General features: G+C 44.3%; 1 protein-coding gene across 31 annotated transcripts in view; it reads right to left on the minus strand.

Moving 5' to 3' along the window:
* CAMK2G (calcium/calmodulin dependent protein kinase II gamma) overlaps nucleotides 1-22,341 on the minus strand; it is a 158,373-nt gene that overhangs the window by 47,739 nt on the left and 88,293 nt on the right. For all 31 annotated transcript variants that reach the window (XM_053388029.1, XM_053388033.1, XM_053388028.1 and 28 more), the window contains exons 6-12: nucleotides 20,667-20,739; nucleotides 10,283-10,385; nucleotides 9,405-9,488; nucleotides 8,270-8,364; nucleotides 7,637-7,759; nucleotides 7,332-7,415; nucleotides 6,338-6,380 (exon numbers count right to left, since the gene is read on the minus strand). In XM_053388029.1, the coding sequence (XP_053244004.1) occupies nucleotides 6,338-6,380; nucleotides 7,332-7,415; nucleotides 7,637-7,759; nucleotides 8,270-8,364; nucleotides 9,405-9,488; nucleotides 10,283-10,385; nucleotides 20,667-20,739 (605 nt within the window). The remainder of the gene's footprint in view (nucleotides 1-6,337; nucleotides 6,381-7,331; nucleotides 7,416-7,636; nucleotides 7,760-8,269; nucleotides 8,365-9,404; nucleotides 9,489-10,282; nucleotides 10,386-20,666; nucleotides 20,740-22,341) is intronic.

Genomic DNA, 22,341 nt, shown 5'->3' on the forward strand with positions numbered 1-22,341 from the left:
CCTGCGTGACCAACCCACACAGTAAACCAGAAGAGAGTCTCCTGTTAGAGGAAGGTCAGACACTGCAGATTTTGCTACAGGTCCTACTTAGAAATAACCAACTCCCTTTGTGCGAAGTCCAATAGTTCTTCAGGTCAAGGATTCAATTAAGCTTTGCAGGATATCAAGCTTCTAATCCTCTTGTTGGTGTCTAGCAGGTTCTTCCAACTAGACAGAGCACACCAAAAACAAACACTCTCGACGCATTTGCTGCTGGAAATACCAATTTAAACTCTGTTGCCATGTTAACCCAATATGAAGACTCTTTAGGCAAGACTACAACACGACAAATAGCAATCCTTTGAGCTACAGCACCAGCACTGTTGCAAGATCAAGCCAGAATGAGCGGTTTTCGCACTTCCAGCTTGAAATACAGAGGGGTAGAACGGGGTCTGCAACTGAGGGGAGTGGGTAAGTTGGGAGGCTTGGCAAATGGGTGGCGAGCAGCAGCACTCTTCATTTTGCAACCCCAAAGCTCTTGGTGACGTTCACCATCCCCTCTCCCAATAATGCCCTAGATGAAGCATCATTCTTGAGCATTTGGGGGGAGACTGTGGTTGCTACAAAAGGTAGCCATCATTTTATTCCCTTGACTGGCTTGGGTCGTCATGGGCTCCATGGCAACCATGCTTCTGTTCCAAACTGTCACAGGGCGGGGCATACCCATGATTTAGCATTAACCTCAGGGTGTGTGAGAGTAATCTGAATTTATGGAGGGTGTGTGAATTACTGTATTTTTTGCTCTATAAGACTCACTTTTTCCCTCCTAAAAAGTAAGGGGAAATGTGTGTGCGTCTTATGGAGCGAATGCAGGCTGTGCAGCTATCCCAGAAGCCAGAACAGCAAGAGGGATTGCTGCTTTCACTGCGCAGCGATCCCTCTTGCTGTTCTGGCTTCTGAGATTCAGAATATTTTTTTTCTTGTTTTCCTCCTCCAAAAACTAGGTGCGTCTTGTGGTCTGGTGCGTCTTATAGAGCGAAAAATACGGTGGCCCTGTGGTCATGGTCAGAGGTTTGGTGAAGTTAAGCTGGTACACCACCTACAACAACGTTGTTGTTGTTGTTGTTGTTACTGCTACTCCACCTATCTGGCTGGATTGTATTGGACTACTATAATATGACCTACGTGGAGTCTCCCTTGATGCAGAATGCTGTGGCCAGGTTGAATGGAGGTTGTGTTGTTAACATACAAATCCCTGAACAACTGGGGACCACTTTATCTTTCATGTTGTTACTGATAATGATTAAAAAATGTTTAAGGGTATTCTCATTTTCTTACTCATATTGAAATACTGCCCCACAATGAGGCCAAACTTAGATTCACAAATGTTTAGGGGTATGTGTCCCCCCAGAAAAAAAGCACTGATGATGATGATGATGATGAGGTAAAGGACCCCTGGACAGTTAAGTCCAGTCAAAGACGAATATGGGGTTGCAGCGCTCATCTCTCTTTCAGGCTGAGGGAGCTGGTGTTTGTACACAGACAGCTTTCTGGGTCATGTGGCCAGCAAGACTAAACCACTTCTGGCACACGGAGGACTTTGACAAGTGGCAGGGCGCATGGAAATGCTGTTTACCTTCTTGTTGCAGTGGTACCTATTTATCTACTTGCACTGGTGTGCTTTCGAACTGCCAGGTTGGCAGAAGCTGGGACAGAGCCACGGGAGCTCACCCCATTGCGTAATAATCCCTGAAAGACCACCTCCCCCTGTAAGATCTGTAGGGTCACTTAGACCATCTGGGGAAATTCTACCTGTAGCACTGCACTGCACCCTACAGAAGATCCTATGGCACTGATGCATGCCAATCTTAGTGGCATGAATTAAAGGTCTGCCGTAAATTGTCTAAAATTACTAAGTTTGGTGTGGTTGATATCCAAGTTACATCTTGTTTTCCTGCGGTCAATAAAGGGCAACTACGAACTCTCAAATGATTCTCTATGTTGTTAATGATCTCCCAGATCTGTTCAGTCAGATTTGCCATTTCCAGGCAGATTCCAGAACTTGCTCAGTCACTCTTTTAACGCTGGAAGATTATGGGCTGCACCATCTGCTAGTTAATAAACCAGTTTCATCTAAGCTTTTTGTGTGTGCACCCATTCATTTCTGTTGGGTGTCCCAGACCTTTTACATTCCTGGAATTTATGTCAACCTTTCTGGCTGGCAGCTTTTTCAGCATGGCAGAGATAAAATTAAAGAATCATGGCAATTAACTGAGTAAGGCTTGGTTGCTAGTTCATCAAGAGAGTGACCATGAGTAAAAGGTCAAAGAAGGGAGCTGTAGATGTCATGGAAGAAAAGATTTGGAACACAAAGAGTTCTGAGTTTCCCCTGAAACAATGCGCACTTGTGCTCATTCACTAGTGTCAGGCGAGGGCTTCAAAGGAATCCACTGACCCATGTGGACACAGAACTTAAAATATATCGAGAAAAACATAAAGAAAAGCATTAAAGCAAAAACCTTCCCTGTAGTCTCTTTAACAACAGCAGTTTGTTTCTTCCCCAATAAGATAGTAGTCAGTTGCCTGAGATAAGAACTTCTTGGTCAAAGAATATTAATTTGCAGAACCTTTTTCTATACAGACGCTAGATGGAGCTATCCGCCTTCTTCCCGAGAAAGAAAATTAAGGCAGTTAGAAGAAGGATCTCCTGTCTCGAAAATTTCTCTTGCGAAGCAGCTGGAGGGGGCTCTGAACTGGATCAAGACTGAAAGGGAAAAGTTGTCCTACAAGGCCCTCTGGCCCTACCTTGGGGGAAAACAGAAATGTTAAAGATTCCATGTTTGGAAAATAAGTATTTTAAAACACCCTGTGCCAAATGTTCTATACAAATGGAAAGATGGATCAGTAACTTGTTTTGGAATGGTTTTTCCCTTGGTCTCCCTGGGCTGAGAAGATTCTTCCCACTCATATTTCATGCATAAAGCATAACAAGGGGGAAATGTGTACAATCCCCAAACAGATATAATTAAGACCCATTGAAACAACCAGAACAGAATGAAATGTTGTACATGCATTTCAACCATACCTAGATTAGCAACTGTGTGTTTAACACTCTATGTAAGTGACACAGCCCCCATCTTGGTGGGTTTGCAGTCAGAAGATGTAAGCCCCACTGAGTTTAATGGGGCTCGAGTATATTTAGCTGTCTCTTGTTATAGGACTGCCTCTTAGACATTCAATCAACACAAACAGTGAATCTTACAATTACCATTCTATGGTCATAATAATTTGAAGATTGCAATCACCGGATAATGCACTTTAAAACGTGTATCCCTACCAATGTAAACTCAGCCCTCAAATGCAGGCAGCTTGAGTCATACTAGACAATATTCCAATTGGTGAAGACAATATTCCAGTTGGCGTTAGGGGGGAGACCCCACGTTCAAATATCTGAAGCACCCCTTGGTTCATGTGTTTTCTTCTGTGGAGGCAAGAATTTAGACCTGAAACCCTCTCCCTATTCTCCCTGCACACAGATGTAAGATCATGAACATATTAACCAAGTAAGCACCCTATTTTTCGCTCTATAAGACGCACCAGACCACAAGACGCACCTAGTTTTTGGAGGAGGAAAACAAGAAGAAAAAAAAAAATTCTGAATCTCGGAAGCCAGAACAGCAAGAGGGATCGCTGCGCAGTGAAAGCAGCAATACCTCTTGCTGCTCTGGCTTCTGGGATAGCTGCGGCTCCATAAGACGCACACACATTTCCCCTGACTTTTTAGGAGGGAAAAAGTGAGTCTTATAGAGCAAAAAATACGGTACTTGGGCAGCTTCCTCTGTCCCTGCCCCAAACTGAATCGTTCTGACGTTTAATCACTTAAACTGGCAGCTTTCTCTCTCTCTCTCTCTCTCTCACACACACACACACACACAGCTTTTTAGACATTCCCCTTTCACAGGAACTCAAAGCAGCAATATTTCCCAGTTCAGGTGTTGCCTTCTACATACAGAGCTCTACAGCAGGGTTGGGGAACCTCAGGCCCAGGAGTCAAATATGGAGCCTCAGGACTTCTCCTCAAGCCATACTGCCTCTCCCCAGGGCACAGCCCTCATCCTATATCCTCAAGTGCTTTTGAATGGCTAGAATGCCTCATTGAACTGCGATAATGCCTCTTCCTTGCTTGGATGGAGGCTGAGGAGATGTTTGTTTTCTTCTTTTTCTTCCTCTTCTTACCCCACCTACTTTTGCCTCTGGCCCCTACCCAACTCTGGCACGCTGCTCGCCAGGAATAAAGCCCTCAGGCTGGAAATTATTATCACTATTATTTATTATTATTATTTGTTAAATCTGTACACCGCCCTTCATACAGCCGATCTCAGGGCGGTTCACAGCATTAAACGTTTCCCACAATGAGTTTAAGATTTAAAAGCAGGTGGTAACCCTGTTTTTCTTGCCACAGCTAAGAAGATCTTGTTCCCACAAATATCTCCCCACAAAAAAACACAGCCCTAAACAAAGTGAGAAGTTGTAGGGTGGGAAGTTTGCGACTTCTCTCTCTTTCTATAAGTATTTGTTGGAAATTAGCTCCGTGAAGCTAACTATTAACATTATGTATTTTTCAGTTACAAGCAACGCTAAAGATTAAAGCTGCAACAACCGCCTCAGTTGTAGCTTCTGTATTCTAAAGGCACGATGTAGCCAAATGGTACACATGAAATAATAAAATAATAATATTTGCACCCCACCTCATCTAGCTGGGTTGCCCCAGCTGCTCTGGGTGGCTCCCAACATATACAAAAACTTAATAAAACATTAAAAATTCCATATATAGGGCTGCCTTCAGATGTCTTCTAAAGGTTGTATAATTACTTTAAAAAAAGCACGTAGCCATCCTCAAAAATAGTACAGGCGGCAACTATTTTAGGCACGTCCAATTGGTGCGTGGTTGCCAATGCGCAGGTCCTTTTGGACCCAGAAGAGGGCAGAACTGGGACGTAATGGGGGCAGGATGTAACAGGGCAGGGGGCACTTATGCGTGCTCCGCTGATGCATGCAGGGGCCAGGAACGGAAGCCCTGTATGAAATGGTTGCCACCTGCAATTCCAAAGGAAAGCAAAACTCTCCTTTTAAAAAGAGAGAGAAAAGGCTAGGATTCACTATCCTATCTTCCCAACCACGCCTGCCTGCCTGCCCCCTGACAAGCCACCGATGCACACAAAAAGTAAACATATATAAATCCCCTGTAGGGGCAAGATTGTTTCCTGAAATAAATCACATAAAAATGAGCAGCAGCAGCAGCACAAAAGGAAGGCATTCTCTGCTTTATTAGCAGACGCACCTCCCAACAATATATATAAATAATAGAAGTTAACAGTCAAGTTTTAGGAGAGAAAAAAGGACATGATTCCATTCCCCCACCCCCCACCTAAATGAGCCACATTTCTTGGATAAGAGAAAGGCACAGGAAGAGGGGGAGGAATCACAAAGTGACGTATTATGGCCCAAGACCGTCTGCCCCCATCTTCCAGACACATGCAAAGACTACTCACATGAGAAAGGCACTATTAGGGTAGAAACCAACTTGGTGATTATAAAAAAGCAAATTCAACTGGTTTTTTTTAAAAAATGGGAAATCCCCCTTTATGTAAATTCCCATTTTCTGAGGGGTATTATCATATCTGGGATAGCACCAGCTCTTGGCTACAGGCATTGTCAAGGTTGCTGGGATATCAAGGAGGGTGGGAGCTACCAAACTTTCACAACTTTTACCTGCTTGCTAGGCAGGGCCAGCGTGAAGATTTTCTCCCCACTGCAACACTTAGGACACTGTGACTTTAATACAGAGTGAGCCCTGTTTCTGGCTGTGAACTAAAAACCTGTTTCAAAACACATCAGAAGAAAACAGGCAACAGCCTGAGTGCTTTAGGACTCTCTGCAATGGGATTTGCGGGACCAACCACTCCATTTCTTCCAGTAATGCATCTTGTTCTCGGACGGAATTAAGCTCCCACTTCTGAGCTGAAAGAAATAAACCTGCCACCACAAGCTCTAAAGAACCGAGTTCCTAATGGAAAACTGAAGGATGTGGAGTAATCCATCTCAAAAGTCGAGTGTAATGAAGGGTCTTCAGGTGAATGAACCGACTCTCAAGTAGAATGACTGCACCTTCCTAACCTCAAGTTCTATGTATAATGACTACAGAAAATCTCGAAAATTGACCCTTCTTTAACAAAACTTGGGATACAATCTGCGTCGCTCACTCTTCATCATTTGTTTAACACGTGCATTAAGGCCTATATTTAAAAAAGGATGAGGAAGGAGGAAGAGAAAAAGGAGAGGGGGGGGGAATACTTACCTGAAAAATTCCGGGACACCAGCATCGTTGTGAGAATTGCACCCTAAAAAGAGAGAGGAAATGATTTGCGTTTGATACCAGGCTCCTGAGAGATATTCCACACCATGTTAGCAGGCACACATGCTGACTGCAGCCTGTAAACAGTAAATGTTAGCCAGATGTAAGGCAGGCCAGCCTAACAATACAGAACAAGCTTCCTTGAATGAAACTATTTCACTTCAACTTTTTTTGCCAAGAAGAAATGTGATTTTTGTATGCCACAACGGTCGCCCGAATATTACTTGGAAAACACAAGAACTACCAACAATGGAAGATTGGCAGGTGAAGATGATGGACTTTTCAGAGCTAGCTGACCTGACTGGAAGAATCCGCGACCAGAAAGAAGAGGAGTTTCAAGAGGACTGGAGGAAATTTAAGGTCTATTTGAATAAATATTGTAATATAAAAAGTTAGAAATTACTTGAAAGAAACAAATGGGCCTAGGATTAAACTAAGTTATAATTAAATAAATGGGATTTAGAATGTTAAGTGAATAAGATGGACTATAACTGGAAATTGTTCTAGTTCAATAATGATATTGGAAAGCTGTTACTTTTAACTACAAGGAAACTCAGAAGGGAGGGACTTGAGGAAGTTAACCAAGATGTTTAAAAGGTTGGATTTGTGAAGAATTAAGTTTGTTGTTATTGTTTATCTGTTTATTGTTCTTTTTTTCTTTTTCTGTTTTTGTGTATCATTCTGCTTTGTGGCTTTTGTTATCATTGTGGAAAATCTAATAAAAATTAAATAAAAAAAAGGAATGTGTCCAGTACACAATGCAAAACCTTGGCCTCACCCCAATGTCACAAGTTAAGACTTGCATGGGAAGGCCCTGCCATCAGACACCCCTGAATACAGCATGTCTGTGTCAGTAGCAAATATGCACCCCAAATATGTACCACCACCTACCATAACCCTAAACCATGAGAACATAAAGTCTGTGCCTTCAACCCACCTTCAGCTTCCTTCTGGCATTGAACTTCCTCAAACATTCCACAGTCTCCTGTCTGTGCATCATGGAGGCCACAGTTGATCGTTGCTGGGGAGGGAAGCAAAGAACACTGTTAGGAGTATCTCTGATAGGAAAGCAAAGCGAATATCTGCAAAATTTACCCCCCCTTTTTTTGTCTTAGCCCTGAATGGTGCTGTCAAGAGCTGTGCTCTTAACACTACTGTAAATGTGCAGGGGGGCGAAATGACTGAAACTAGCCTTCCAACAAGGAAGAGGAAGAGGAAGAGACAGGGAAGGGAGATACTTACGCAGACCCATGGGTGCTTAAGAGCCTGGTCAGCTGTGATACGTTTTGCTGGGTTTATTGTCAGCATCTGGTTGATTAAGTTCTTCGCTTCCGGAGTCACAGTGTCCCATTCTGGAGACGGAAACTAGAAGCGAGAGAGGAGACAGGGAAATGCCTTTTGCTCCTTGTTGCACCGAGCCGGCTTCTCCTGCCCGTGCTCCACCATGAACTCATTGCCACATTCCACCCTTTCAGCTGGCAGCTTTGGCATATTTACGAATATGAGGGCATTCTGAGATTTGTATTTTGGGGCAATGCATAGGCAATGCATGATACAGTTTTGGGGATGGCTGCAAGTGGACTGCAGAACCCTGCAGGTGCCGTTTTCTTTTTACGTGCTGTTATAATCATTTGTACCTTACGTTGGTGCTTGAACTTCACACACCTTCCTGCATGCGTAAAAATATAAAATGCCGTCGTGCTGCAGCTGGGCAGCCACACCGATTACAGCATGACAAACGGACAGGCAGGAAGGCGAGTGAGGCAGTAGAACTGGTTTAGGGCAGGGAGGAGTTGTGAAGGCCCACAGTCTATCTATACTGCCAAATTCCAGCCAACTGATTGGAATTAACTGTACAGAAAACAATTCTCTTACATCGTAGGCTCCTGCCTTGATCTGCTGATACAGTTTGTGCTGATCTTCATCCCAAAATGGGGGGTACCCCACTAGCAATATGTACAGAATGACACCTGGGGGAGAAGAAAAAGGTATTGCAGTTACATTGGCTTGCTCCAATTAGGCCTGCAGCCCATTCTCACAATGCAGTCTTGGCATACGAGTCTAGACACTTTCAAGACCACCTTCTGTGGAGGGACTTTCTGCCATGGCCATGCCACCGCCCTAGGTGCTGTGATTCATTTGGAACACCAAGAGCTCAATTTTAAAACTAATGCACGGGTCATCAGAGAGTATTTGCGGCTTCGTCAGTCATACAATGTCCCAGTGGTTACTAAACTGCAAGCCCCAAGTCCTGGAAAAGCCCTTGTGTGATGCTCTTCTCCTCTATGTACAGTCCATTGTAAGGCAGTGCTTGATGTTAACTTCCTGTGTTCTCATAACCAGACTCACTTTAGTAGTGAATTGTGGGGGGCATGTTTAGGGGAAGGCCCCACTGCACAAGCGGAAAGTGTATTTTAATGAACTGAATAGAGTGAAAAGACATGGGGGTGTGGAGAATGCGTGTATGAACTTAACAGTTCTGAGCTTTATTTTTATTTTTAGTCGCTATTTGTTGCTGATATTGTTTTATAGATTATAAATGTCGTACCGATTTGTTTATCATATAATATGACTTTTGATGTAACTGCGATGCTTAGCTTATTTTTATAGTTATTCTATAGATAGCAATTGTTTTACTGATGATTTGTTAATTATTTTAGACGATTCATGATGTACTTGTGAAGTCATACTATGCTCTATGATGTTAGTTCTATTCATTGTAAGCTGCTTTGGGATTCATTAGAAAGACAATCAATCAATCAATCAATCAAGTCATTGCACAGGGCTCCTGCTGATGGGACTCGTTAGGGTGAATTCCACCCTAGCTTTATTTTTAAAATAACTACCTTCCCTTCCTTTCTGCGTTATTGCAAAATGAATAATTAACTTGCATAATTTGCTGCAAGATATTGTGGAGACCCTCTAATGTAAAATTCATTTTAAAACGATGTCAGATTTTAAGCATGCATACCCCTCACTGTCAAACAATATGAATGCTAGGTAGCCTTACCACATGCCCATATATCCACGGGTTTTCCATAAGGATCTTTTCTTAAGACCTCGGGGGACAGGTAGCCTGGAGTACCAGCAAACCCTGTCGAAACACAAGATGCGGAACAGACTCAGCAGCTTGAAATTAACGTTGCCATTCTCGCACAAAGCGGCTGGTGCATGTGTATAAAAACTAGGATATTCAGGCAAAGTCACTAGGCTGTCAATAACAAAGCAAATGAGACGACATCCTATCAGGAAACCTTGAGCCATATCATATTATTACTGTATGTTCAGCAAACCCAAACAAAAACGCCAGACTCATCCATTTCCAGATATGCACAGGGAGCATTTGGAACAGAAAATGCCACTAAGGTGGTAAGGAGAGAGGGAAGCAAATAAGGCACCTGGAAATGTTTTAGGCGCCAGTTTTTGGTTTGTAGCTGGGGTCCCATGCTGGGGGGAAATGCTCCAAAAAGAGTGAATATGCTAGCTATGGGATTTATTAGACTGGTGTAACATTGGTTCTAGCAGGATGGGAGAGCATCATTTGAGCTCCAGTTTAGACAGGAGGACAGTACTTGGCTGATGACCAATGTACTTTGCTGCTGCTTTTGGTGGCAGTCAAACTACTCTCACTGTGTTACTGCAAGAACAGTGCATTTCTAGCTACTGGCTGTTCACTGCAGGTGTGAGCTGTGTGCACATGGAAGTTTGCAAAACACCCAGAAGATAGATTTGTCTCTGGAAAAAAATAAAGTTATTTGATGCACAGCCTAGAGAGATTGCATCACTGATTTCCACTGGCACAGTAAATACCGTCATCAATATTCCCTTCAATCAGAGCACAACCCCGTGGACAATCTTAGATTTCTTCCTGTTTGGGGACACACTTACCAAACCATGCCTGTTGCTCCCCCTGAACTTCAATCGCAAGTCCGAAGTCAGCCAGCTTGACAGCTGCACCCTTGCACTTACTCGCAAGGAGCAAGTTCTCAGGCTAGGAAGGTGAGGAGAGAAAACAAGAAGAGAAGGAAAACCTTGAGTAAATATATTCTCTCTACAAACGCCTGGTATATATTTTGAAAAGTTCACACCTACAAATGTCCTCTCCAACAGAAGAGCTGTCTTTAAAGTAACAAAAAGAATGGAGTAAATTTATGGTTTATATAAGTGAGAACTGTAGAAATATAAAAACGTTGGCAGGATTGAATTAAATCTTATGTCATGGTGTAATTTTTAACCAATGAAACTGAATTATAGATTGGAATAAGAAAACTTGCGGAAGGGAAGGACGGAAGTCAATGGCTCTATGGAGCATAAAGTAGGATATATGTAATATGTAATAAGATTTGATGTATGTTTGTTGGTTGGTGTTGGTATTCTTAAATCTCAATAAAAAGCATTTGGAAAAAAGAAGAGCTGTCTTTAAAAAGCCAACTTCAAACTTGCACCTATGACGAGCTCCAACTGGTGGCATTCTGCAAAGGAAACCGTGTTCCCCTCCCACCCTACCCCAAAGATTATGAAGTTAATTTATATAGAATTCTCCTAGGCAACCCTTGCAATCCAAGACAAGTTATTAAATATATTGACAGTAGATGGCACTGGCGGTACACTTCCTTCACTTCTGCTGGAGATAACATCCATGTGGAGACATAATGATGCAGCAGACATAGCAAACTGCAGTGATACAACTCCCAATGAACATCATACCAGGTCCCCAAGGCACAGGACAAGTAAAAAAAGGGGGGGGGATAATATGCAGGACCATGTACACAGTGATTTATTTGCACAGAGCAAGGGATTTGAAGTTATGCACCAATAAAAGAGCAGAAATTCTAAGTTATGCAAATCAACACGCATTTGCATAATTCACCCCGCTTTTGTGAATCATGAGGGTGGGTGGGCAGGAAGCTGGACAAGCCCGTTCGGTTCTTTCAAGCCTATGCTGGGCAGTTTTAAGGGACAGAAACTCTTCCATCACAGAACGGTTCTCTTTGTATTCTTTGCTCAATTGTAAAGTCCATCACGGAACGCAGAGCATCCAGCTAAGGACTGCTGAATGGAGAGATCCAGATGGGGCTGGTTATGTAGTCACTGCAGCGCTCTTGTCTGCTGATTCAATGTGAGCTCTGTTGGAAATTTTCATCTGCAAGGATTTATTACGGCGAGGCCTCTGTTGCCATGAGGCTGAGGAGAATAGCCACTATATCCTTCCCTCCTTGCTCAGGGCATGAGACAAAACTAAAACAGCTCCAATGCAGATAATCAGAGAAGGCAGAAGCAAGGGGCTCAGAAACAGACTGGAGTACGGATCGCCCGGGGCTGGCATCATTCTACTTCTGGAGAGATCGGGGTTCTTGTATCTTAACACGCAAACTCTTAACTAAGCAGACTATGAAATTCAACTTAAAACAGGGCAGCTGGTTCAAGTAATGAAAAACCACACCCAACGTAAACTTGGGGGGGGGGGTTGATGAGGGTGCCCCATGGTGTTAGGGAACAGGATCCTTATTTGGGGGCAAGCACTGAGCACACAGAAAGAATGTTTATTTTCCATGGCCTCCGATATTCATGGCAACTGAAGCTTTTGTTCCAGGCGGATTTAGAACTGACAGGGTGCCCAGAAAATAGGCCAGGTGGATGTTCAGGGATCAGTTCTGTTGTGCTCCATGGCGGGAATAGGTCAAACATACCCGAAGAAGCCAGTGTGGTGGGAAGGATTTACTAGTAAGTGTTGGAAAGCTCGCACCCATAATCCACTATGAGAAATGCATTGGGATCAAGTGTCTAGAAAAGATACAGTGGTACCTCGGGTTTAGAACTTAATTCATTCTGGAGGTCTGTTCTTAGCCTGAAACTGTTCTTAACCTGAAGCACCACTTTAGCTAATGGGGCCTCCTGCTGCCGCTGCACCACTGCTGCACAATTTCTGTTCTCAACCTGAAGCAAAGTTCTTAACCCAAGGTACTATTTCCGGGTTAGCGGCATCTGTAACCTGAAGCGTATGTAAACTAAGGTTCCACTGTATTCTTTGAAGGCACACACTTAAGTCTGAGCTGAAGTCCAGTATTTACTTGTTTCAGGGCTACTTTCTGCTCTAATCTGAATCAGGTGGTAACCATGTTCCTTTTCCCCTTTTTTTGCAAACTATTTTTTATTGCTTTTCAAAAGTTTTAACAAATTAACATCAAATTAATACAAAATGAAAAGTTGACTTACCATCCTGCTAACTTGATGTTTCTCTTCCCTTCCTTCCTTGCTGCTCAATGTTACATACATTTCCTAATTCCATTTCAATACTTAAAATAATTTAGCATTATTTCTTCTTCCCCACCCCCTTCATTTCCCATCGGATGTGTATATTTCAATTCCTGCTAGACTTTTGTTTAACTATAACATATTCCCAAATGTTAAGTAGAGTTACTCTTCACTTTGTCAGCCTGCAAAGATCGTTAACCATGTTCCCGGTCTACAACCACTTCGGACTAGCATATGAACATGAAATAAACTGTTGGGTCTTTGGACACAGAAGGTCCAAGCTGAATCGTTTTGTGTTCCCAACATACCGTATTTTCTAAAAGCAGGGAGGCAATCCTCCATATGGGAGCATCCAAACATCCCATCTCCACCTGCAAGGAGAGGCAGTCCAGCCAAGAAAATGCCCTACCCCTAGATTTTGATTAATGTATCAATTCTCACAATCCTGTTTTCCCTCCTCCTGGTTAGAAATCATGGGGCTGCTGCAAAGGTGTGTGTGTGTGTGTGTGTGTGTGTGTGTGTGTGTAAAGCAAGAGACACAGTCCTCCACAAGGGCTTAATAGCAATGGCTCCATCAACACTGGCAAGCCCTTACATCAGCAGTAACAACAACTAGAAATTCAACTACTGCTATGCAGTACATCAGATAGGATACTACAGATAGGCAGTGCACAATATTCTTGCTCATACTTTGAAGGATGTGGGTGCATAATAATCAGACTTAGGGGGAGGGAAATGCATGCAGCAGCTAAGGGCACTGAGTTGACCACCACCATTTTCCCATAAATTTGTCTACTTCCCACTCTCTTCCCTGGCACATCACACAGCTGGCTCAAGATATACAGTGGTGCCTCGCAAGACGAAATTAATTCGTTCTGCGAGTTTTTTCGTCTTGCAAATTTTTCGTCTTGCGAAGCACCTCTTCAAGCAATGCACCCTGGGTATTAATGGTTTTAAGAAAAAGGAAACAAACTTGCAAGACGTTTTCGTCTTGCGAAGCAAGCCCATAGGGAAATTCGTCTTGCAAAGCAACTCAAAAAACGAAAAACTCTTTCGTCTTGCGAGTTTTTCGTCTTGCGAGGCATTCGTCTTGCGAGGTACCACTGTATACCGTATTTTTCGCTCTACAAGACGCACCAGACCACAAGACGCACCTAGTTTTTGGAGGAGGAAAAGAAGAAAAAAAATATTCCGAATCTCAGAAGCCAGAACAGCAAGAGGGATCGCTGCACAGTGAAAGCAGCAATCCCTCTTGCTGTTCTGGCTTCTGGGATAGCTGCACAGCCTGCATTCGCTCCATAAGACGCACACACATTTCCCCTTAGGAGGGAAAAAGTGAGTCTTATAGAGCAAAAAATACGGTATATATATAACTGTGGGAGTTATTTACAGCCAAAGCCTCATGCCAAGGCTGAAGACATGCCATTCCACTGGTGCGTATCACAACTCTGTTCTGCATCTGGATTATGATTCCTGGCTGGTTGTGAGAGCTTCAGCATTCATGGTGGGAGTGTTGGCCTTGCTCTCTTAACATAAGGCTAGGTAATGAACCTCTTTTAAAATTAAAAATGAACCAGAAAGGCTCAGCACGAACATATGTCACATAACGGAACAATGAAATAGTTTACCAGTAATTCAATTCCCAGGGAAGACTGGACATTCATAAGCAATTGTGTAATAACTTCAGTGTCCAGATATTATACACTTCTTATTTCTAGTAGCTCCAGTTTAATCACCTTCTTCCCAAAGATTATGCTAATATTGTCAATACTAGTGGTGCATGACCCACCCACCCCAGCTTGCATCAAAGCTCACCTGTTTTTTTGGCAAGCATTCCTGCTGAATACTCAAAAAATGGCAAGGTAATTTTCATGGCCCCCTGCAAGCCTCCTCCTCATAAACAAAATCTATGGGAATGAGGAGGAAATGGCAAGCAGTGAAGAAGGCTCACTGGGCAGGCCTTCCTGAACCAGAAACAATGTCATCCCCTACCCTTGTTTTTCTAGACAGAGAAAACTACAAGCCCCATGATTCCTGCAAAAAAGAAATACTTGGGCAGCATGTTCAGAAGCATCGTTTCAACCTCGTGAGTTCAGAGCCTGCACCCATAAAAAAAAATAGTTTAGCTTGGCTATTATTCAAACAAGTTGCTTGTTTTGCAGCTCTCTGTGGTCCTACAGACCCATGTCTGTCTAATCTCTGCCTGGGAGAAGAAAGCAAACCACTGCATCTGATAAAAACTATGCTTTACTCTAAAGCCAGGAACAGGGAAATGCTGTTTGACTCCAACTCCCATCAGCCCCAAACAGCACAGCAGATAGTCAAGGATGATGGGAACTGTAGTTCGATAATACCTGGAGTCCCAGAGATTTCTCAACCATGCTATAAGCATGTTGCAATGGGTGTGGGTGGGTGTCGACAAACAGAACAATATTCTTTGACACCTTTTGAAGTTCTCTTTGAAGTTGTCACACCCAGACTTCATTGCATGTAACTGTCATGATTTATGCACTTGTTCTTTTCCGGAATCATGCCTTAACAGGAATCAGTCATGGAACCACATGCACCACCCCAAAGTCCCTGTCCTTCTGTGTGTTGAGCAGGAAGGTCCAACGGGGTCTTCCAAGCACGTTCAATGGAATGCACAAAGAAGCTTCCCCAAAATTGGTTAAGCTTGCTTAGAAGACTCGCCACGCTCAAGAACTCTAATAACACAGTGTTCCCCAAACACACCAAGAAGCCCCCTTCATACCTCCCCACAAAACGTTGGAGGAGCAGGGGTGGAGCATTTGGAAGCGGTGTGCAACATACTGATTGGACTGTAAGCAGAGACAAATACATCAACGCACAGCTCAACAACCCCCGTGAATTACCTAGTTTCTAGATCCCAACACTGATGCCATTCCAACCCCGAAGAGAAAGTTTTACTCGCTGGAGACAAAGTGGTGGTATTATGCCCAATCAACGTAGTTTGTTCCTAGGTTTGGGCTCTCCAGCCTTTATATAAGCCTCTCCCCATTCCCACAATGACAGCAGAAAACAATATACTATATTTTGTTAATCTAGCCACATGTACAAAATACTCATTGTAGCTCTTGGCTTTCTTGTAGTAAGAGATGGAACACTGGAAGGAGGAGGAGGGGGGAGTGGGAGGAGGAGGAGGAGAAGGCATCCTGGCACAGGATACTCACTGTTCAGAGATTTTAATTTTCTATGAGAGCAGCAATATTAACACTTGTGGGGTCTTGTTAAAGGCGAGGAAAAAAGCATCTCAAAGTGATGTTCACTTCCATTTGAATCCATCTGCAGCATTGGCTAATGCAGGATATATCCCTACTTTGCATGCACTTAAACATTATGCTGCAATAAACTACTCCCTAAAGCATTCTTTGCAGTAGTTTTATAACACTGCATGAGTGGTTTACCACATGACTCGTGCAAATGGCTTTCCGGTAGTAAACATCAATTTGAAAGGTGCTCCAGTGATGGGATGCTACCAAAGGTCTGACAGGGCACTTATCTCCCTCCAAACTTTCATGGGGTGGGAGAGCCAATACGGGCAAGTTCTGGGCAGTTCCTAATTTGCATCTGGTTTCCATGTGAGTGACTAACTGTGAATCCTTGTGCAGTTGCAGTGGCAATCTTAAGTATGGAACAAGCATTTCCATACAAGAGACAGATTAACACCTTGGGCAGGATGGCCTCACAGTTGACTAGCGGCAGATTCAAATGGCTCCACATTCAGCCAAATTCCAAAACCAAAAGGCAGGGGTGCTTACATTCTTCACCAATGAAAAAGTACACATCAGGGCATATAAACTTAGCATGCAAAGTAGTGTCCCCACTTTACCACCCTTTGCTCCATCACTGCAGGCACTCTTCTCACAGCCCAACTCACTTCTGGTATCAGCTGGAGAAAAGAGCTCAGGTGACAAGAGGCGAGTAGGTAAGGCTAGGGAGAGGATTCCACTCTCTTAACCTGCATAGGTAAAGGTAAAGGGACCCCTGACCATTAGGTCCAGTCGTGACCGACTCTGGGGTTGCAGGGCTCATCTCGCTTTATTGGCCAAGAGAGCCGGCGTACAGCTTCTGGGTCATGTGGCCAGCATGACTAAGCCACTTCTGGCAAACCAGAGCAGTGCACGGAAATGCCGTTTATCTTCCCACCAGAGTGGTACCTATTTATCTACTTGCACTTTGATGTGCTTTCGAACTGCTAGGTTGGCAGGAGCAGGGACTGAGCAATGGAAGCTCACCCCGTCGCAGGGATTCGAACCGCCGACCTTCTGATCGGCAAGCCCTAGGCTCTGTGGTTTAACCCACAGCGCCACCTGTGTCCCCTTAACCTGCATACCACTGCATAATTTGGGGCTTGAGAAGGGGGCATGAAGTTCACGTGAAAATTAAACATCACATACATCACGCCCCCCCCCCCTCCGCCCAGCCCCATTAGGAATTGATTTTAGAATGCTGTGTTACTTTTATTGTTGTTAGCCACTCTGAGCCTGGCTTCGGCTGGGGAGGGCGGGATATAAACAAACAAACATACACAGTCACTGCAGACATCAGATCAAGAACATGGCTGCTCCATCACATTTAGTTTGGTCTTATATTTAAGCAAGTGGTAGATGTAGCAATAGTATGTATTAGTATTCACTATACTTAAATACTTAAATAAACACTTAAATACTAACACTTGAATATCAGTATTAAAGCAAATGTCAGATTTAAGAATAGAATGTAGTTCCTTGATACAAATCAATGAATCATACACATTTTAACATGCTCTTGCAATTCCCCACGTTGATAATGCTACACCTGTTTTCCTCTTTTGATTCCCAGCAAAGTAACTTATATCTGCGTTGTTTAGTTGCCTTTTCCTTAAGCTGGAAGTTTTCTCTCCCCCCCCCCCCGCTCGCTCAAACCTTTTCCGTACCTAACAGATACTGATTAGGAAGATCAAAGATCACCCCTGTCTTGAACAAACTCAGATCTCCTGTGGTCAGTTTTCTAGCAAAAGTTCACAAAAAAAGCAGGCGGGAAGTTAAGACTCTCTCACAAAGGACAGCCTTGCTGGAGGAGCATACAAATGTCTGAGGCAAAAGGAGAAAATCTTATTACCACTTCAAAGAACTTTCCAGACGTTGCCCTGAACTCTTCATGGCCAAAGGCACAAAGAGATATTTGATGAGGCAGGCCCCTGCACTGACTATAGGTCTTTTCAGAGAAAAGGGGTCAGAGCCATTTTCTCATGATGGGAACTAATTTTCTTTTTTCTGGTTTTGCAATAGACCTCAAAATATTTGCTGTCTCACAGCTGCAATCTGAAGGCTCCAGTATCTTAAAGCTTCATACTAGCACAAAACTTCTCTGCTAAGTGAGTGTATATGCTATGAATGATGCCAATGAACACATAGTGCAGACAAGAAATTAAAAGTGCCGTGGTTTTATAAAATAGCTGCTGAGGAAGACAAAAGTCAAAACCTATTTTGGCAGCTTTCATTGGATCGCAGTCTGGCAAGCCAGCAGTTTTCAAACTTCTCACCTGCAGGGAACCTTGTCCACATTGATTTCTCTGCCAACGAACCTTTGATCACCTGCTGTGGAACTCCGAAACACAGCAGAGCTTTGGGGAAGCATGTTTAAGGACATGCTTACTGTTCATAGGGGATGCCAGCCACGTTTGTTGGTCCAGGCTGTCACCCTATGTGAACAGAGAGCCCCACAAACACACACACCACTCCTTAGCTGCCATGTAAAACAGAGAGTAGGAATAAATGGACCATTCTCTCAGTGCTTAGATGTTAAGATGTGGGGTCCCTCAAAGTTATGTATTGCAACTTGTATTTTTTCCACTTGCCCATAAATGACCGAGTCTTGTGGGTTAGCAGTGAAGTGGTCAGGCTTGCTGATGACCCCAAACTATTCAGGCTGGTAAAAATAAAAGCGAAATTGTGAAAAGCTCCATAAGGGTATCTCCAAACGGAGTGAATGAGCAGTAAAAGGGCAAATGCGAGTCAATGTAAAGGTAAAGGTAAAGGGGGCCCTGACCATTAGGTCCAGTCGCGGATGACTCTGGGGTTGTGGCGCTCATCTCGTTTTACTGGCCGAGGGAGCCTGCTTACAGCTTCCGGGTCATGTGGCCAGCATGACTAAGCCGCTTCTGGCAAACCACCACAGCAGTGCACGGAAACGCCGTTTACCCTCCCGCTATAAAGTGGTACCTATTTATCTACTTGCACTTTGATGTGCTTTCGAACTGCTAGGTTGGCAGGAGCAGGGACCGAGCAATGGGAGCTCACCCCGACGCGGGGATTCAAACTGCCGACCTTCTGATCGGCAAGCCCTAGGCTCTGTGGTTTAACCCACAGCGCCACCGCGTCCCTTTTAGTTTGCCTTGTAAACTAAGCCAAAAATCATAGCCTCACAAGTATACTGATGGGAACTGAGCTGAGGGAGGTGAGACTGAACAGGAAAGAGATCTTGCAGGCTCCCTCAGAAGGTGGTGGACTCTCCTTCCTTGGAGGCTTTTACGCAGAGGCTGGATGGCCGTCTGTTATAGATGCTCTAACTGAGATTCCTGCATTGCAAGAGAATGGACTAGAGGAGCTTGGGGTCCCTTCCAACTCAACAGTTATTTGATTTGTGGTAAATAGCTCAGTTGAAATAAGATTGTGGATGATGGGACAATGAAGGTATTGACGACATGTGTGGGAGCTGTGGAAAAGGCGAATTTCATGCTAGGAAAGGGGTTGAAAACAAGTGAGTGAAGAAGTACGGTCTACTGCATCCTTGGTAGGGCAGGTATCATTAGATATCATTAGAGCTGAAAGCCAAAACTTGAGTAGAAGCAGAACTAGCTGTAAAAATGTCTATTGCCTTTACTGGCTGTAATTCGCTCCTGGCAGGAGCGTGTGGACTTCATCTATGCCATTCCATTTAAATCCAGGCAAAGAAGCCAGGAGCAATAGCAGATCCTTAGCTGATCATTAGCAAACGAAAGAGGAAAACAGGCTAACCCCTCCCCACTGAGAGCTAATGACTAGAAGTTTGAAAAGCCTTAGCTTCAGGAGCAAAAGACTAGACAGGGAGGTGGGGTTGGAATCCAGAGGCTACTGTGACTAAAGTCAGCAAAGCAGAGGACAATACCGAGTCTAAAGAGGTTGTAGATAAGGAAACCAACTACAGAACAAGCCGCAAAAAATGAGCACAAAAACATCAAAGGAGTGCCGAGGAGACTAAACCATGGGTTGGCAAACTAAGGCCTGCAGGCCAGATCGGGCCCAAGTGCCTTCTAAATCTGGCCCGCGGAAGGTCCGGGAATCGCCGCATGGATCGCCAACATGCATGTTCTTTCCCTCTCCCTCTCTCTCACACGGCGCGGCGGCGCCTCCTCCCTCCCTCCCTCCTCCTGGCTTCTCCCTGCCCTGCCTAGAGGAGGAAGGGGGCTGGGCTTTGTTGGTGCCAGCCCCTCTTCGGAGCCCTTTCACAGGCCACTCATCGTCCGGCCTCCCACAAGGTCTGAGGGACAGTGGACTGGGCACCTGCTGAAAAAGTTTGAGGACCCTTGGGCTAAACACAGAGAAAAATTCAGTAAGAGGGGGAAGAAATAAGGAAAAAACCAGCCTGAAAGGAGAACACGAAGAGTTTTAGGAGGAAGCGAATGCTTTCTGCAAGGCAACCAACTTTAGCACTGGGTTAAAGAACAACAAGATGTGTACGTACAACAGTCATATAACTAAGAGCATCTTCAGGGTACCTTATGCAGCATACCTCCATATTATGCAGCATACCTGTTCTGAATATTCTGAGATTCTATAAAATGCAGAATTAGGTAGAGCACTGGGTGTTACAGGAGCAAAGGTATGAGTAGGTGATTGAGCAGTCCCAAAAGAAAACTGTAATTCATGCTAGTTGGAAATAAGGCCCATCCTGTGTCGCTATCTCGATCTCATTTCCATTCCTACCAACGACAGCTTCAAAGCAACTCTGCATTTTCACCAAAAGAAAGGATTACCTTCAAGTCCCTGTGTACAATATCATGCTGATGGATATGATTGACACTCTCCAAAATCTGGTGAATGCAGTGGCTGCAGAAAAGAAAAAAAGGAAGAGTGTTATTCATTAATGTATTTATTTATTGATAACGTCAAGGCTCCCAAGGCAGAAGTGTCAAGATTATATCATCACCTATAACTATGACCAAAAGGCAGTGGAACCAGGGAGCAGTAATACATAAATATTGCAACTAGTAAATACAGGGCAGTTCTGGTGCAATCCTATGCCTTAACTGTTACCTGTGTGATCTACTGTGAAGATGGTGCAGATCGCAGTACCTTGCATTTCAGCTTGCTGCAGTGTGCTTGGAAGCCCCACAAGCTTCGACCGGTCCCTGAAATTGTCCACAGGTACGCAAAAGAGAACACCATGCACCCCACAAAATATGAGTGGCAGGGGCCAGCTTACAAACTGCACTCGCCTACATTTGGCAGAACTCCTCGAGACTTTAATCAATCAGCAGCCTCCTCCATCAGTCTCAAGGCTGGGATCCCGCCAGCGTGGAAAGGTTTTAGTAGCGATAAATGCAACCACATTACAAAGATGATATGCGTCTGCAGAGAGGAGCTGGACACCTTTTAAGCACAGAACCCACTCAGCGTGCATTTTCAGTTCCCTTGTTTCCCTCTTCAAGCTCCCTGCAAGCTCAATGAAAATCTGCTGCCTCTTGTTTCTCCCTCTTTTTGCAGAGAGAGGAGCAACATGTCATTTACACCTATCATGTCAGGACAACACTACACCCACATTGCCTGTGCATGAGGCAACACACACAGATTTCTGGGAATGCTCAACCAGATAGAGGTTTCCAAGCGCTTGGAAGGAAGCAGACACGGCAGCTGGTATGTAAGCGACTTACTGCAAGTAGCAAAGTCTCTTTGGTGTACGGAGGAGTGTGTATTTTAACAGCTCCTGCAGCACACCATAGGAATCTGTTCCTAGGAAGTTACAGGTTTCAAACCACCCCTTGGCAATTTCACGTTGCAGGAGTCAGACCCATCTTGGTGCAAATCCCTCTGAAAAGGTAGCAACAGCAGTGCCTGGGGCAGGGGGGGGAGAGGGGGAAAGTGTGTGTGTTTTCAGAATCTGCTTTAAGTGTTGAGGACACGGGCTTGCTCTAGGAAAGAACAAGGCTGTGCAAGGCACAGCTTCCACCACCCAGTAAAAGGGGCTTTCAATGTAAACCACTCTGGCAGGCCCTGTGACTCTATCTTCTCAATCCCAGAAAGGGGGGGGGCGGTTGGGGGATCTGTATAACTAGGACACAGCCAAATTCACAGCAAGAGACTTTCTGGCCAAAAATGGCAAAAGCGCAATGAGTCTCTGGGAAGGTCAGATTGGCACAAACTCCGCTCTCACTTGCTAGCTCTCTCCAGCCGGCTTTGGAATGCAGCTCGAAGCTGCAAGGGGACAAGCTAGCAATGACTTGAGCAAGGAAGCGCTAGACTTCTTCAAGCTGGAGGGGGAATCCAGGGGAGCAGGAGATAAGCTGGGAATATGACCACCCAGAGACATTTACACGGGCGAGGACCCCCCCCCAAAGCTTTGCTTAAGTGGCACTGTTCTCCTTCTGCAGCCAAAAAAAAAAGTGTGGCTGGCAAGTGTGGCGTTAATAACAGTATTTCCCATGAATTGCT

The sequence above is a fragment of the Podarcis raffonei genome, chromosome 5 (assembly GCF_027172205.1).
Source record: "Podarcis raffonei isolate rPodRaf1 chromosome 5, rPodRaf1.pri, whole genome shotgun sequence".
NCBI classification, from domain to species: Eukaryota; Metazoa; Chordata; class Lepidosauria; order Squamata; family Lacertidae; genus Podarcis; species Podarcis raffonei.